At 61.2% G+C, this 15,523-nt stretch overlaps 1 protein-coding gene across 6 annotated transcripts in view; it reads left to right on the forward strand.

The window, feature by feature from the left end:
• Positions 1-14,532, forward strand: part of ACTN4 (actinin alpha 4) — a 71,123-nt gene extending 56,591 nt beyond the window's left edge. For 2 of the 6 annotated variants that reach the window (XM_047793583.1, XM_047793586.1), the window contains exons 9-22: positions 864-956; positions 2,929-3,159; positions 3,616-3,763; positions 6,746-6,896; positions 9,155-9,263; positions 9,441-9,581; positions 9,668-9,850; positions 9,947-10,081; positions 10,957-11,136; positions 11,960-12,106; positions 12,871-12,951; positions 13,265-13,330; positions 13,862-14,020; positions 14,103-14,532. In XM_047793583.1, the coding sequence (XP_047649539.1) occupies positions 864-956; positions 2,929-3,159; positions 3,616-3,763; positions 6,746-6,896; positions 9,155-9,263; positions 9,441-9,581; positions 9,668-9,850; positions 9,947-10,081; positions 10,957-11,136; positions 11,960-12,106; positions 12,871-12,951; positions 13,265-13,330; positions 13,862-14,020; positions 14,103-14,261 (1,983 nt within the window). In that variant the 3' untranslated portion in view covers positions 14,262-14,532. The remainder of the gene's footprint in view (positions 1-863; positions 957-2,928; positions 3,160-3,615; positions 3,764-6,745; positions 6,897-9,154; positions 9,264-9,440; positions 9,582-9,667; positions 9,851-9,946; positions 10,082-10,956; positions 11,137-11,959; positions 12,107-12,870; positions 12,952-13,264; positions 13,331-13,861; positions 14,021-14,102) is intronic. The other 4 variants (XM_047793585.1, XM_047793587.1, XM_047793584.1 and 1 more) reach the window with 3 other exon arrangements.
• Positions 14,533-15,523: the final 991 nt, after the last annotated feature.

The following is a 15,523-nucleotide window of genomic DNA, read 5'->3' on the forward strand; positions in this document are numbered from 1 at the left end:
GGAGAGGCTGGGCCCCAGCGCCCGCTGCCCGCCGGCGGGTCTGGAGCCGTCCCCAAGCCACTGTTTTCCTTCCCCACCACTCGGTAGACCCTCCTCACTATTTCTGTTCCTGTTCTGTTGCCATTTCAACTCTTCTTCCCTGGACCTTTTCTGTGCTTCCTGAAAGGTACCTGGTCTGTGTGGCACCCGCACCCTCCTTGTCCCTCCTTGCATTTCCCCCCAGCAGGACATAGCGTCCTGCAGTTGTCCTGCAGTTCTGGGCAGAGACTCGTCACTGGCTCCACTGCTTCCTACTCTCCAGAGCCCCGGCTCCCTCCACCCCATGAATTGAGGCCCCCAGCCAGTGAGCCGTCGGCGCCCTCCTCCCGGGGGGTTAGGAAGGGGCCAGGCTGCTCTGCCACCAGGCTTCTGGGGTGGGGGGGCACCAGTATCTGCCCCCACCCACCCCACAGCTCTCTGGCACCTGGCCTTCCTGCCGTCCACCCTCCCCTTCCAGGGCCTGGCCTAGCCAAGAGCCCTGCCAGCCTCAACCAGCCCTCCTCCTTGTGGGCCTGAGAGCCCATTTCCCCCATAGCGAACGGGCTCCCCAACCCCCTTCAGCACCTCTAGGGTCTGGGCCAAGAGAAACCAGGGCCCAGCTACCTGCAGGGTAGGGACCTTGGCAGCAAGGTTTGGGGACCCTGGCAAGCCCTGTCCGACGCAGCCACTTAGGGCCCCATCTTGCTGGAGCTGTGCTTCCTCTTCTTCCCTCCTTGGGGAGCTCTGTGTGGGCCACGGGTGGCCAGCTTTCTGGGGAGGAGCCTGTCAGGAGGGAGGGTCAGCAGCCCCCAGGCAGCCCTGACTGTGTGCCTCCCCCGCCCCAGGCCGAGACCGCCGCCAACCGGATCTGCAAGGTGCTGGCTGTCAATCAGGAGAACGAGCATCTGATGGAAGATTATGAGAGGCTGGCCAGCGATGTGAGTGTGCCACTCACCCCTGCCCTGGTGGCCCCGCCAGAGCTGAAGGGCTAGGCCACCCCTTGCTACGCTCTGCCAAAGGTCATGCGATACCTGCAGCGGGGAGAGCAGGGGTGGCAGCGAGATTGTCTAGAAAAGGTCGTAAAGTTACGGACTGGAATTTGACCACGTCAGCATGTGACCTTCTGGGTTGACTTTACAAGGGTAAGGGCCAGGCGGTGTCAACTGTGCTAGCCGGCCCCGGGCTCTCTAGCTTGGGTTCCTCCAGACGTACTCAAAGCCCGAGTTTCCTGAATACCCTACTGCTTTAGAGTCAACTGGGGAACTTTTTAAAAAATTCCTGTTCCCATGCCCGGCCCGTGGAGGGACTGATGCCATAGGGTAGAGAGAGAGACCCAGGAGCTGATTCGACAGCAGCCAGGACAGCAGCTTGTCGCAGCCGGCCCCATGCAAGCCCTTCATGAGCCCCAGATGCTGTCTCCATAACAGCCTTGTGAGGGGGCAGCTCGTGGCACCTCCTTTTCCAAGTGAGGAAACAGGGCTAGCGAGAGTCAGGCCCAAGTCCCCTGTCCCTCAGCTGCTGGGGGAGAGATTCAAACACCGGAAGCCCCACTCCAGGACCTGAACCCCAAACATCCACTGGGGATGTGGGTGTTTAGTGCATCGCGAGTCTCCTCTTTATTTTTTTAATTGTTTTAATTTTTAAAAATTCTTGGAGAGTTCCCATTGTGGTTCAGTGGAAACGAATCTGACTAGCATCCATGAGGAAGCAGGTTTGATCCCTGGCCTCACTCAGTGGGTTAACGGTCCAGCATTGCCATGAACTGTGTGTAGGTCGCAGATGCGGCCCAGATCTGGCGTGGCTGTGGCTGTGGCGTAGGCCAGCAGCTGTAGCGCCAATTTGACCCCTAGCCTGGGAACTCCCATTTGCCACAATTGCGGCCCTAAAATGCAAAAATAATAATAATAATAATTAAAACATTTAAGCCCCCCAAGAGTAGGAGTTTGGCTGTTCTTCTAAATCAGTGATTCTAAGACTTGAAGATTTCACAGACCAGGAAAATTTGGAAAAATATTTGACAGCCATTTCCTACAATGGCAAACTTTATATTTTGCCAAGTTAAGGATATTTCAAAAAGAAAGGCTGCCGTCTGTTACCACCATCATTTCTAACACCTGGGAAAGGCTGAAAGGTTGTGTGTGAGAGTCTCAGCCCTTCCCGAGAGGGCAGTTGGCTCCGGGCACCGTGATGTGGACACACGCGGAGACCATTGTCCTTGGTTTTTCTCATCTTGCCAGAGGTTGGCATTTGGGAACCACTTTTCCAGGCCTATCAATGCTGGACAATAACCAGTTTTACTCTCCTAGGGTTATTCTAGAATGTCCAGTTGGTTGGCTTGTTTGTACCTTGTCCTCACTCCTTCAAAAACAGGAGGGGGTCATACAAATACAGATCACTTTCTTTTTCAATTGTACTTCCTCGTTGTGTCTCAGGCCCCGTGCATGGCACTCACCACCCTGCAATGAGCCGGGTGCACGGCGGGCCCTGCCCTTGAGCCGCTTAGGGTCAGTGGACAAGACGCAGTGAGGCTCGCAGACAGTGCTGAGCTCAGCGGACATGGCGCCAGCAGGCCCTTGGAGGGATGTGATGGGGGAGGCCACCCAGGAGGGGCGTTGGATTGAGGCTGTGCTGCTTAGACGAGGAAAAGGAAGACCAGGAGCAGAGGCAGGACCAGGAAGTGGCCAGAAAGCAGCACCGTGGTTTGGAGGGGCCGCACGTTCCCAGAGTTCCCAGCCATGGGTTTCCCAGGCGAAGTCGGCCTGGGGGGGCGGCAGGGCTGATTCCCCAGGATGGGGCCCTTGAAGAGCTAGGTCCCACATGCCCGTGAGCAGGGCGAGTGGTAGGCAGTGGCACTGTCGGTGCTCGGAGGGTGCCCTGCAAAGGCCGCCATGACTTTCCACGGGCTCACAGCTCCTGGAGTGGATCCGGCGCACCATCCCCTGGCTGGAGGACCGCGTGCCCCAGAAAACCATCCAGGAGATGCAGCAGAAGCTGGAGGACTTCCGCGACTACCGGCGTGTCCACAAACCGCCTAAGGTACAAGAGAAGTGCCAGCTGGAGATCAATTTCAACACGCTGCAGACCAAGCTGCGCCTCAGCAACCGGCCCGCCTTCATGCCCTCCGAGGGCAAGATGGTCTCGGTGAGTGGCGGGGGTGGGCCAGGGCCCAGGAAGCGTGTGGACCCACGGATTCCCTGTGAGGCGCAGAGGGTACCGCCCCCAGGCTTGTTCTTTGGCCGGAATCGTCTTTCTTAGCCAGAAGGCACAGCTGCTGAGGTGTGGGATGTGGTGGGGTGCACTCGGCCACGTTCCTTCTCCCCCGTCACTCCCTAGAGTTTGACACCCATGCCCAGACCCCACGGTAGTTTGCAAGGGATTGTTTGAATCTGGCCCCTCAGTCGGCTGTGACTCCAGGACCTCCAGGTGCTTGCGGCCCCTTCTCAGGGGCAGGACAGCCTTCAAAAGAGTTGATTGTACCTGCCCCGTGCAGGGCCCTGTCTGGGCGTGCAGATACAGCAGAGCAGAGAGCCATCTGAGCCCAGTCCTGCCAGCTGCCCCAGGCCCCCGTGGTAGCCCTGCCCTCTCCTGTCCCCGCAGGACATCAACAATGGCTGGCAGCACCTGGAGCAGGCGGAGAAGGGCTACGAGGAGTGGCTACTGAATGAGATCCGCAGGCTGGAGCGGCTCGACCACCTGGCAGAGAAGTTCCGGCAGAAGGCCTCCATCCACGAGGCCTGGACTGATGGTAGGGCCCTGCCAACTCCTTCCCTTCCCTCCTCTCCTGTCTCCCAGATGGACACACACACACGCAGCCCCTCCTGCCCCCCTCCCTACCCAGGGTCTGTTTGTCAGGCCCTCTCTCCTGCCACCTGGAGACATGCGTGTCAGATGTGCCCTTTGGATTCATCCAGCCCCAGGCAGTGAGGAGCACTTTGGGGCCAGGTCCACCTAGACTGCTCTGGCCTCAGCTTACTTGCAGGGGGGGCCCATCCTGGGTCATTGGAGGCCGGTCATCCAGGAATGCAGCCCAGGCCAGTGACCCTGTCCACTCTGAGGACAGTGCCCCTCTGGCCAGGGTGGGCTGCAGGCGGGCTCTCCCATCCCTGGCAGCCTGGGTTCACCCAGGCTGCCATCCGTCTCCTACACCGAAGAGCCCGTGCTGGGGGATCCTCGATGCTGAGCATGGCTCCTGGCTCCGCTGCCCGACCTGCAGCTGCTGTTCACCCTTCGGCGAGGCCCTCCCGGGAGCCCTTCCCCACCTCCGTCCTGTCCCGAGCCTCCCCCGAGGAGGCGGCCCCAGGAAGGCCTCTCTCCCAGAAGGGCAGCGGTGACTCCAGTTTCTCGGCAGCTCTGCAGCTGCCTATTCCCTTGGCTGGGAATGTGGAATTCCTTCACGTCCCTGGCCCCCAGTCGGGACCCATAGCATGGTTGCGACTCCAGATCCCAGGGGCCTGAAAGCCTTCGGGAAGCAGCCAGTGCCTGGGAAAGCCGGGAGCCATCCCCGGGACACCCGCCCTCCCGTTTCTGGCTGCCCCCTTCCCGACCCTGCCTCAGCCCTCCCGCCACCACTCCGCTCAGCTCCTTTCCCGAGTCCTGGCCTTGCTCACTGTGGGTTGTCATCCCTCCCACCCTCACCCGTTCCCTGTGAGATCCTCCCTGAGCCCCTGGGGTCTCCTCCAGCCCCCACCCACCCAGCTATTTGATAAGCAGTCCCACCCCGACTGGCTTGCGAACACACAGCTCCGCAGGATCTGCAGTCCTGGGCTGTGTCACCTACGTCTCGGGCCGCAGCCCAGCTAACGTCCTTCTTACTTGAGCTCAGGCGGCTGCTCTCCAGCAGCAGCTTCCAGATCGAGAACAGGACCTCACCCCTCCTCTGCCAGGGAGGGGATGCAGAGGACAGGCCAGAAGGCGGGGCGAGCAGGCGGTGGGTGGCCTGGGCCAGGGATGCAGACAGGGCCTCACAGAAATGAAACAGTGCCTGCAGGTTCTGCCCCCCAGAACAGAGAGAGGGAGGGTTGGCATTTAGTTCTTTTGTTTGTTCTTCAGTCATTCATTCAAAAAACACTCCTTGAGCCTCTCTGCTGTGCTCAGTAGTTTCCCAGGTAGGTGAGGTCCCTGCCCCAGGAACTCACAGGCCAGCAGGTTTGGCATTTCTTGTCAGAGGCCCTTGGATGTATAAGTGGATTTTATAGACTCTGTGTCCGTGATGCTTGGCCAGAGCTGTCCTGTCATCATCCACGTGCTGTATCTCCATCACCCTTTCTTTGAATGTCGTCCCTGTGGATTTCCCTCTTGGGAGCCTCTTATCAGCCCTTCAGCTCCCTGCCACCCCCTACCCAGGGCCCTTGGGACCCTGGGAAGGAAGCCGAGGAGCATGTGCCAACCCAGCAAAGCTCCTTCCTGGGAGGGACTGGCCGGCCTTTACCCGAAGGCATTTGGGGGTGGGCCCAGTCTTTAGCCAGGGCCCAACTGGTTCGGCGGCTTCCACACGTCCCTCCCCCCACCACCACCTCCCTGCAGGCACTTGGGCATCTGGCCCTGCCCCTTGCAACAGCCTGGATCCCCCTGGCAGACCTGCCCACTCTCTTTCCCAAGACCTGAAGCCTCTTCCTTTGAACCACCCAGTTAGGCAAAACGGGGTCAGAGGCCTCTCGACCCCTCTCCACCCATGGGAGGTGTAGCAGCCTCCTCCCCTTGGGGCAGGAGAGAGGGTGGGTTGAGCCACCGTTACTCCAGGCCGCCCTCTGGCTGCTCCTCAGCCTGGATCCCAGAGAGCCGGGGGCCCCCACTCTTCCTGATCCTTCCCAGGGCAGCCCGACAGCTCCTTTGCCGAGACTCTGCTGAGGCAGAGAAGTGGCAGCCTGCTCTTTCTGGTTCCCACCCCTGGAGAAAGCACCTGAGGGAAGGGAATTGCGAGCTTGCCTCTGTGGTTGCGTCTGCCACCCCGGGGGCTGGGAGGCAGGGCCCGTCCTCGGGTGGCTGGGGTGCGGATGATACTACTCGTGCTGCCCACCCTTCTTGACGTCACCTCACTGAGGCTTTAGACTAGGGCTGGCGAGGGCCCCATTTTTCAGATGAGGGGACAAGCGGGGAGACTCCCTGCTCCAAGTCGCCGCCCCCGGCAGGCAGCCGTTGGTCAGATTTTCTGGTGCCAGCTGAGGAGGGGGTCTCTGAGCTTTAGGGGTTGGGGGTTCAGCCACCTCTCCAGACCAGTGTTCCCCCTGGGTCCTCTGCAGGACCTTCCTGTGCTTGCAGAGCTCGCCTGAGCTCTGTGCCGGGCTGTGTAATTAGCCAGGCTCCGGAGCTAATAACAGCTTTCCTCCAGTGGCCCTGCCCCCCCGCCCCCCTCCAGCCCCGCACATAGAAAGCCTTCAGGACAGTGCGGGCAGAGGCTCCGTCCCATGGTCAGGCTCCCCCTTCCCCACTTTGCGGGTGTGGCCACAGCCCCAGCCGCTTCTCCAGATCTGGAGATGGGCGTCCGCTTTTCCAGCCGTCGCAGCACAATCCAAATTCCTACTGTGTACCCATAATGGACTACGTGTAGAACACACAGTTTGAATTGGGGTATATGTCTCAGACCCCCCAACCCAGTTCCATCCAGGATACATTTGGGCTTAGAGATTCCGGCAAAGGGCACGGGAAAGGTTCTGGAAGTTTCTAACCCTCCTGGCCCTGGACCCCCACAGCGCTGTTGTTAAGCACCCCTGCCCTCCGTCCCCCGCAGGGAAGGAGGCCATGCTGAAACAGCGGGACTATGAGACAGCCACCCTCTCGGATATCAAAGCCCTCATCCGCAAGCACGAGGCCTTCGAGAGCGACCTGGCCGCACACCAGGACCGCGTGGAGCAGATTGCGGCCATCGCCCAGGAGCTCAAGTACGTGTGGGCTTGTGGGTCCCACCACCTGCTCCTCCTCCAGCGCCCTCCCCAGGGCATGGGTGGAGCGGGGTGTCCTCACCCTCACCCCCTCCTTTCAATGCCAGGGAAGGGCCTTGTGGGGTGATGCCTTTTGCCCACCTTGTGTGAACCCTGGACGACACAGTGGCATCTAGGTTGTCCAGCAGAGGGAGGTCGCTGGCCCCTCGTCCTGATTCCTCAGGCTGGCAGGGTCCCTCTGCCAACACCAAGGAGACCTGCTGGCCCCCTGATGTCGTGGGCGGCCTGACCCCACCGCTCCCACCCGCTGCTCCCTGAGGGGATGGCTGCACAGAGAGCCCATTGTTCCGCCCGGCCCCTTCCCTCTCCTGCGCAGAATACACTTATTGTAAGAGCTTCCAGGCAGCCGGTTCTCTGCCCTCCCTTCCCCGCCCGAGTCAGATAAACGTGTGCGCACAGTTAGTACACTGAGCCTCCAGAGCCAGTGAAAGGGGGCCTTATTCCACCAGCGCGGCAGCCAGCAGCAGTCCAGGCCCAGGGAGTAGGAGGCCTGGGCCATTACTTCATGGAAAATCCACAGACCCTGGAGGGGCGGCAGGGCTCCCAAAATAGCCGTCTGCTCAAAAATAGGATCCTTGGCTGGAACTGCCCTTTCCACAGACAGCCCACCCTGGTCACCGTCCTCCCCAAAGCCCTGCTGATTCCTTCAAGGCTGGGGCTAAGTGGTGATGCTTGGTGGAGCCCCGCCGCCAGGAAGGGCCAGCTTCCCCCTGACTCGCTCTCTCCACACTGCCCAGCTGCTCTGGGGCTTCCCTGTTTGCTCAGAAGCAGAATGTACCATAGAGACAGTACTAGGGATGCAGCGTCCCTGTTGGGGACACCCTCTGAGGTCCTGCAGCTCCTCTAGGATCAAGCCCCTGCACTTGGCACGCCCAGGCCAAGGAGAGGGAGGTCACAGCCGCAGACATCCACCTTCCACAGGACTAGCAGGGGGTGGGACACGGGCAGGTCCCTTATTGACAGGCGAGCCCCAGGAAGCTGGTGGGAAACAGACTTGGGGTAATCCTAGGCCAGCCTTTTTCCCAGGCAGTGGGGAGCAGCCAGGGAACAGGCAGTCCCCGAGGCAGCTTTCTGGACTGTGGCCCTGGAGGAGAAGGGGAGGGCTGCTTGGGGTGCTGTCCATTCCCCCAAAGATGAGTCAGAGGATGGAGGGCCGGCCAGGATGAGCCTGGATGGACGACTCGGCTGAGTGTTGATTAATGGCAATGACGAAAACCCAGAGCACTTGGTGCTCTGCTTGTATCAGCTCATTTCATCCCCCAGCAATCCTGTGTTACAGGCACAGAGAGGCCAAGGGCCCTGCCCAAGGTCACACAGCTCGGGAGCGGGTGAGACCGGATCAGAGCCCAGGCCACCTGCCCACCCGGTGGAGCACGGCCTTGCTCCTCCTCCAGGGCCTGCTGCTCCCCCAGCCCTTGTAATCCTGCCAGCGAGTCCATCCCTATGTCCTGGGTCCCGGTCCTGTTCCTCCCCAGATTGTTCCCTGCCCCCCATCCCGCGGGCCCCCAGGGTTCTGCCTACACATCAGCTCCCTAGGCTAGAGCCCACAAGGGGCCGATAAGGGGGAACCGGGGCAGAGGGCCAGGAACGAGCCCGGCAGCTCCGTGTTGCAGCCTCAGTCATCGCAGTCATCACACCCGTCCCCAGTCGGCCCACGTGTTTCCCTGACGATGTCGTCGAGGGCTTAGGATGAGGTTGCCGGCGAGTCAGTACCCGTTGAAGTGGACACACGGCCTTTAATAAATAACCGTTGCTCCTCTTACCTACTGGGTGCCAAGGGCCGCTCTCAGCACTTCACCTGTGGTGGGTAACTTGGTCTCCACCTCATCCCCACCCCTGTTTCACAGACCAGAAAACTGAGGAATCTGGAAGGAAGTCGCGCGCCCAGGGTCACACAAGTTCAAAATCGCAGAGCTTGAAGTCACCGCTAGGGAACTAGGCGCCAGTCCTTATTCTCTAACGACTAGAGCTCATTCTCTAACCAGACTTGGTTTCGATGGGAAAAGCAGTCCAGATACCAGCGTGGTTGAGGGCCGGGCTCTGGGAGCCCCTCCCCTGCAGATCCCTCCTCCCTTGGGCCAGAGGGGTTGGTGGCCAAGGTCCTTAAATGTTGATGTCCCCTGGCACCTGTGGGCAGGTGGGTCAGCACACCCTTGACTGCCCTGCCGGGGTCTCATCACCCCCTGTCCGGCCCACAGCGAGCTGGATTACTACGACTCCCATAATGTCAACACCCGCTGCCAGAAGATCTGCGACCAATGGGACGCTCTTGGCTCTCTGACCCACAGCCGCAGGGAAGCCCTGGAGGTGAGGAGGGGGCCCTGCCACCCCTGGAGCTCAGTGCCCCGTTGCCCTCAGGGCTGGGGGTGGGGTAGGGGGGACGATGCCCAGACCCACAAGCTTTCCCTGACCCTTCCCACCATCCACCCCTCCTGCTCACCATCTGATCCGCCTCTGTCTCCGTCCCTGTCTCACACACGCCAGAAAACGGAGAAGCAGCTGGAGACCATCGACCAGCTGCACCTGGAGTACGCCAAGCGGGCAGCGCCCTTCAACAACTGGATGGAGAGCGCCATGGAGGACCTGCAGGACATGTTCATCGTCCACACCATCGAGGAGATTGAGGTTGGCGCCCGCCCGCCCTTCTCCTGGCTCCCGGGGCCTCCACGGGGCCGGGCCGCCCTCTCACCCTCCTCTTCCCCACCCGCCAGGGCCTGATCTCAGCCCACGACCAGTTCAAGTCGACGCTGCCGGACGCCGACCGGGAACGGGAGGCCATCCTGGCCATTCACAAGGAGGCCCAGAGGATCGCCGAGAGCAACCACATCAAACTCTCGGGCAGCAACCCCTACACCACTGTCACCCCTCAGATCATCAACTCCAAGTGGGAGAAGGTATGCGGCACCCGCACTGGCAGGTCTGGGGCAGAGCCGGCCAGGAGAGGGGGCTGCCACCCTGACCGCTCCCGCCTGCCCGTATCCCCTCCCCAGGTGCAGCAGCTGGTGCCCAAGCGGGACCACGCGCTCCTCGAGGAGCAGAGCAAACAGCAGTCCAACGAGCACCTCCGCCGCCAGTTCGCCAGCCAGGCCAACATCGTGGGGCCCTGGATCCAGACCAAGATGGAGGTGAGGGCGCGGCGCCCCAGCCCTGCTGGGCCCAGGAGAACCTCGCGGCAGTGTCAAGGAAGAGCGCCCTCCCTGAGGAGCTGGACCCCGGCCCTCAGGCTGGGGGCCCTGATGGCCCCGTGGGATCGGGAGGGTGGATGAGATTATCTGGTGGAAATGGCAGTGCCATCCAGAGGGAAACGTGGCCAAGGGGCAGCCGGAGGTGGGTTCGAGTTTTGACCCTGCCCTCGATGTGGACATGATTTAATCTCTGCTTAGCAGTTTTCTCATCTCTAAAAGGGGGTGAAAACTGTTCTTTCATCTCCTCAACAAATGCTTTTGCGTTCTGCTCTACATCGGCCCCATCGTGAGCCCTCAGACCTCCCAGCGTGCCCTCTGCCCGTGTGACCCAGCCATGGGGAGGCTGCTAACCATGTCAGCTGTCACTTGGGCCACCACTGGCCAAGCGCTCACTATGCACCAGGCACTCACTGACCCAAGCGGCTTCTCTGAACCTCACGATAGGCCCCAGAAAGGGTTGGCCAGGTGGGCCTTGTGCTCAGTGCCAGCTGCACAGCTCACTGCAGGAGGCCGGGCGTGGGGTGCTCACGCTCAGGAACATTGGTTCAGGTCCCAGCACTGCCTCTCACTGTGATAAGCTGCTCCCTTTGGACCTCAGTTTCCGCCTCTGTAAACAGGCCTGCCCCAGCATTAGGCCTCACAGGGAGTCAAGGGGGGTGCCACGAGGTTAGCCCTAGAAACTGCATCGAGGCTGCTGTCCCACTGGAAGGGGCGGTCAGTGAGCAGCAGGCCTTCCAGGAGGGCACCCTGGCAGTGGGGCTGCCAGGGACAGGAGTCCAGCAGCCTCGCCCCCAGCAGCCCCGCCCTCCGTGCAGGAGATCGGCCGCATCTCCATCGAGATGAACGGGACGCTGGAAGACCAGCTGAGCCACCTGAAGCAGTATGAGCGCAGCATCGTGGACTACAAGCCGAACCTGGACCTGCTGGAGCAGCAGCATCAGCTCATCCAGGAGGCCCTCATCTTTGACAACAAACACACCAACTACACCATGGAGGTACGCCCGCCATGGCCCACACCCCACTTTCCCTTCCTCCAGCTCACCAGATCCCTGGAGCAGCCCAGGCCAGGCCGCCTTACTCTAAGTGGTTTTTGCGCTCTATCCAAACGGCGTCTGCTCGTTCCTCTGTCTCCTCTTTCGCTCTGACCAGAAAGACTAGATCAAATATTTACTTGTTTCTAAAAATCAGTTTCCCCATCACTGCTCTCCAGTCACCGTGACAACACACATCTCAGAACCAGCGCCCAGGAGAGCTGGGAGGCAGGCATCACCTACCCACAGTGTGTCCTCAGCAGTTGCGGACACAGATCCAGTCAGCCTGTGCGGGGGGAGAGGGGGGGTCCTGCCTCCCAGCTCAGCGCTGGGTCAAAGCGTCATGGTTGCCATCATGTTGGTGGCTTGAAATGGTCCATAGCGATGGTACTTAGACCATGCAAATCTGAAGATACCAGCAAAAAAAGTGAGGGTGTCTTTCCCTCCAGAAAAGTAGTTACACATCCCCCAGCATGCCTCTGCAAGGTCTCCGTGTGGATCCTGGCACAGGGGTCAAGACCCGGTCCTCTGCCGGGTCCACCAGGCCGTACCCCACCAAGACCTGAACCCCAGTGTGGGCAGAGGCAGGAGGCAGGACGACACCTGTGTCCCTGTGTGCACAGGAGCCGCAGTGCTGGGTGGGCCTTCGGGGAGTTAGGGCCGGCCCGACCCCAGGCCACACATCCTCCACGCGAGGAGCGCCCAGTTCCGAGCCCCCCTCGGCTGGAGAGACAGCGTTCCTGTGCCCAGCCAGCCGCCCACACTCACGGGCCCCTCCCTCCCGCAGCACATCCGCGTGGGCTGGGAGCAGCTGCTCACTACCATCGCCCGCACCATCAACGAGGTCGAGAACCAGATCCTCACCCGCGACGCCAAGGGCATCAGCCAAGAGCAGATGCAGGAGTTCCGGGCATCCTTCAATCACTTCGACAAGGTGAGCAGCGCCCTCTGCCCCAGGCACCTTCCCTCCCCGCTGTCACCTCCCACCTCGCCCCCTCTGTCTTCGCATCTGTCCATCCATTCGTGTCACAGTTGCTAGGATCAGAGGCCACTCCCCCGGGGCTGACAGGGCCCCAGCCCCTGAAGCGTGCCGAGGTGCGTGACCTTGAGCCACGGCATGGGCAGTTTCCCTCGGGGGGCGAGAGAGGAGCCCACGCCCTCCCGGCCAGACTTCCTCCCCCACCTGCCAGAGTAGCCAGAACAGACCAGGACCCAGGAATCCGTCGATGGCTACACCCACCCACGGAGTCTTTCAGAGTCAGACTTGGTCTGGCTGCCCCTTTAGAAGGGCCCTGAGCCCCAGTTTGGCCCAATTTCCAGCCGCCCTGCTGGGCCTGATGTGTCACCTGCTGCCTTCTGCACTGTTAGGCAAGGACCCAGCGTCCTGTGCAGGACAGGCAGCGAGGGGAGCTCCCCCGGCCCTCCCAGGAGTCCTGGAACTTGAGCCTCAACCCTGCACCTCTCAGCTCCCACCCCTGCTCTGGCCCAAAAGAGGTGGGGGGAGGCCTCCGACCACCCGCCAGGCCCCTGTGCCCCCGGCACCTGCCCCACCCTGGCCGTCGCCTTGTCCACATCACCTCTAACTCTGTGTCTCCCTCCCCCATGTGCCCCTCTCCCCCCGCCCTCTGCATGGGACCCCGGCCCCTCTCCCCACCTCCGTGCTGCCCCTCGCGCATACCTGCCTTCGGACGCCGGCAGGACCACGGCGGGGCGCTGGGGCCGGAGGAGTTCAAGGCCTGCCTCATCAGCCTGGGCTACGACGTGGAGAATGACCGGCAGGTACGCGCCCCCTGGGCCCCAGCGGACCGTGGCATTAACTGCTCTTCTCTTTCTCTCTCTCCTTCTCTCTGCCTCCCCTCCCTCTGGCCGTCCCCCCCCTCCCCTTTGCCATCATGTGTGCCATTTCACCGGCTCTCCTGCCTCCCTCCTGCCCTGTGTCTCTCTGGACACCTTCCCCCTTCCTCGGTCCCTCGGGGCCGCCTCTGTCTCCCTCGCTCCCCACACTGTCCTGTTTCCCTGCTGTGCACACGGGGCGGCCCCTCTTGCCTACTCTGGGCCCGGCCTCCTCTGCTGTCCCTGCGTCCTCGAGCAGAAGCAGACAGGCAGCATGGACTCCGATGACTTCAGGGCTCTGCTTATCTCCACAGGATACAGCCTGGTATGCAGCCTCTGCCTCCCCATCGCTGCCGTGCCTCTCCTCCCCCACCCCCGCCTGCAGAGTCTCCACGTCCTCGGGGACACCCCTCCGCCAGAGCAGCGCAGCCTCCCTCCTCCGCTGCATCTGCTGGGCTGGGGTCCCTCCGATGACTCCCTGAGCCTCCCCCCTCCTTTTCTGGAAGTCTCCAGAGAGAGGAGTCAGGCCTCCGCGCTCTCCCCTTTTCTCTCTTTCTTTCTTTCTTCCCTGCCCTCCAGAGCTAACTTGTGAGCCCAGGGCCGAGGAGCAGTAGATCTGTTTGATCCACACCCCAACTCCCCGCTTCCCAAAAATGTGGGAGGGGAGAGGCGGAGGGTACCCACCCCAGGTCTGGGGCACGCGGGAGCCAAGCCCCTCGGAGGCAGGGTGACGACGCCTGCCACGTGTGCCGGGCTTGGGCCCTGCTCTCCGGCCCGGGTCTAGCTTCCACCGGCCTGGGCCATGCCGCCCTGCCCCCGCTCAAAGGCCACCTGTCCCCCACCCACCCCCTCGCAGGGCGATGCCGAGTTCAACCGCATCATGAGCGTGGTCGACCCCAACCACAGCGGCCTCGTGACCTTCCAAGCCTTCATCGACTTCATGTCGAGGGAGACCACAGACACCGACACAGCCGACCAGGTCATCGCCTCCTTCAAGGTCCTGGCAGGCGACAAGGTAAGGGGGACACCTCCTCGGAGGCAGTCGGGGCAGCGCCTGAGGGGCCAGGTGACCCAGAGCCCCACCCTGCTCCCCCCAGAACTTCATCACGGCAGAGGAGCTGCGGAGAGAGCTGCCGCCCGACCAGGCCGAGTACTGCATCGCCCGCATGGCGCCGTACCAGGGCCCCGACGCCGTGCCCGGCGCCCTCGACTACAAGTCCTTCTCCACAGCCCTGTACGGCGAGAGCGACCTGTGAGGCCCCCCCCCCCACCGAGAACCCCTGACCGGATGGCCCTTGTCACAGCCTCCAGGAGGGGCTGTCTCTCTCTCCCGGCTCCTGACTCTGTATCTATGCAAAGCACTCTGGCGGTCCTTTCTGGGGGGCGGAGGGCAGGGAGGGGCTGGGGCGGGCTCTCTCCTCTCTGTCTGTGTGTCGGATGCCAGGGAGGCTTTCCCCTCCCCTGGACCGGCCTAAGGGACACGTCCAGGGTCAGGCTCCTGGTCTGGGAAATGTATATGATGTGTTGGGTTTTGGGTTTTTTTAAACTATGTGGAGGGGACGGTGGATCCCATAGCAAAACAGGTTCCCTCCCAGCCCTAGGAATGCCCCCCACCCCTTCCTTTGCCCCCGAGGTCCCTTCAAGGCCTCCCACATCCAGGCCAAAGCCTGACGTGCCTTGTCCGGAGCTGCCTGGGCCTGCAGCGGGCCCAGCAGAGGGCGCCACAGCCACCCCCAGGAAGGAGGACCTGCCCGCTCTTCTCCCCTCCCTTGCCGAGGCCCCAGGAGGGGGTGCAGCTCTGTCCCCTCTCTCTGCAACAGAGGAGCGGGGCTGGGTGCCCAGCCTCTCACTTTCCCTCCCCCACCAGCTAGCCACCCCCCCTGCTTTGTCTGGACCTGCATATCCAATTTTCTAAGCCCCTCACACATACACACATAAAATACACCAAAAAAAACAAAAAATTCACAAAAGCTATAAAAAAAATTTAAAACTTTCAGAGAATTACTATTTACTTTATTAACTTACGGATTTATTATATAAATATATATTCACCTAGCAACATATCTCTGCCGCCTCTTGCTCCCGTAATGAAGACATAGCTGATTTGCCCCCTCCCCAGCTCCTGACTGATGTCTGCCATCGGGCGTGGGTCTCTGGGGACCCTCCGGAGGTGGAGGGTGGGCTGCTGGCCTAGCTGCCTGTTAGTGGATGGTGTTGCTCCCCGCCCCCCTTTTTTGAGTTTATTCTATTTTTTTTTTTTTCTTGGTTTCTGGATAAACCACCCTTCTGGGGACAGGATAATAAAACATGTAATATTTTTAAGGATTCCTCGAGTCTCCTCTTTCTCCTCCTCTTTCTCCACTTAGGAGAGTGACGATAGAGCACCTGTACCCGGAGGGAGGTGGGGGCGTGGGGGAGCCATGATCCCCGTTCCCACGAGTGTGTGAAAGTGAGCAAGCTATTGGGGACCCGCCAAGGGTATATGGCCCGCCCAAGAAACGTGCTGTTACCATGCCCG

This window comes from Phacochoerus africanus, chromosome 8 (genome assembly GCF_016906955.1).
Source record: "Phacochoerus africanus isolate WHEZ1 chromosome 8, ROS_Pafr_v1, whole genome shotgun sequence".
Lineage (NCBI taxonomy): Eukaryota > Metazoa > Chordata > Mammalia > Artiodactyla > Suidae > Phacochoerus > Phacochoerus africanus.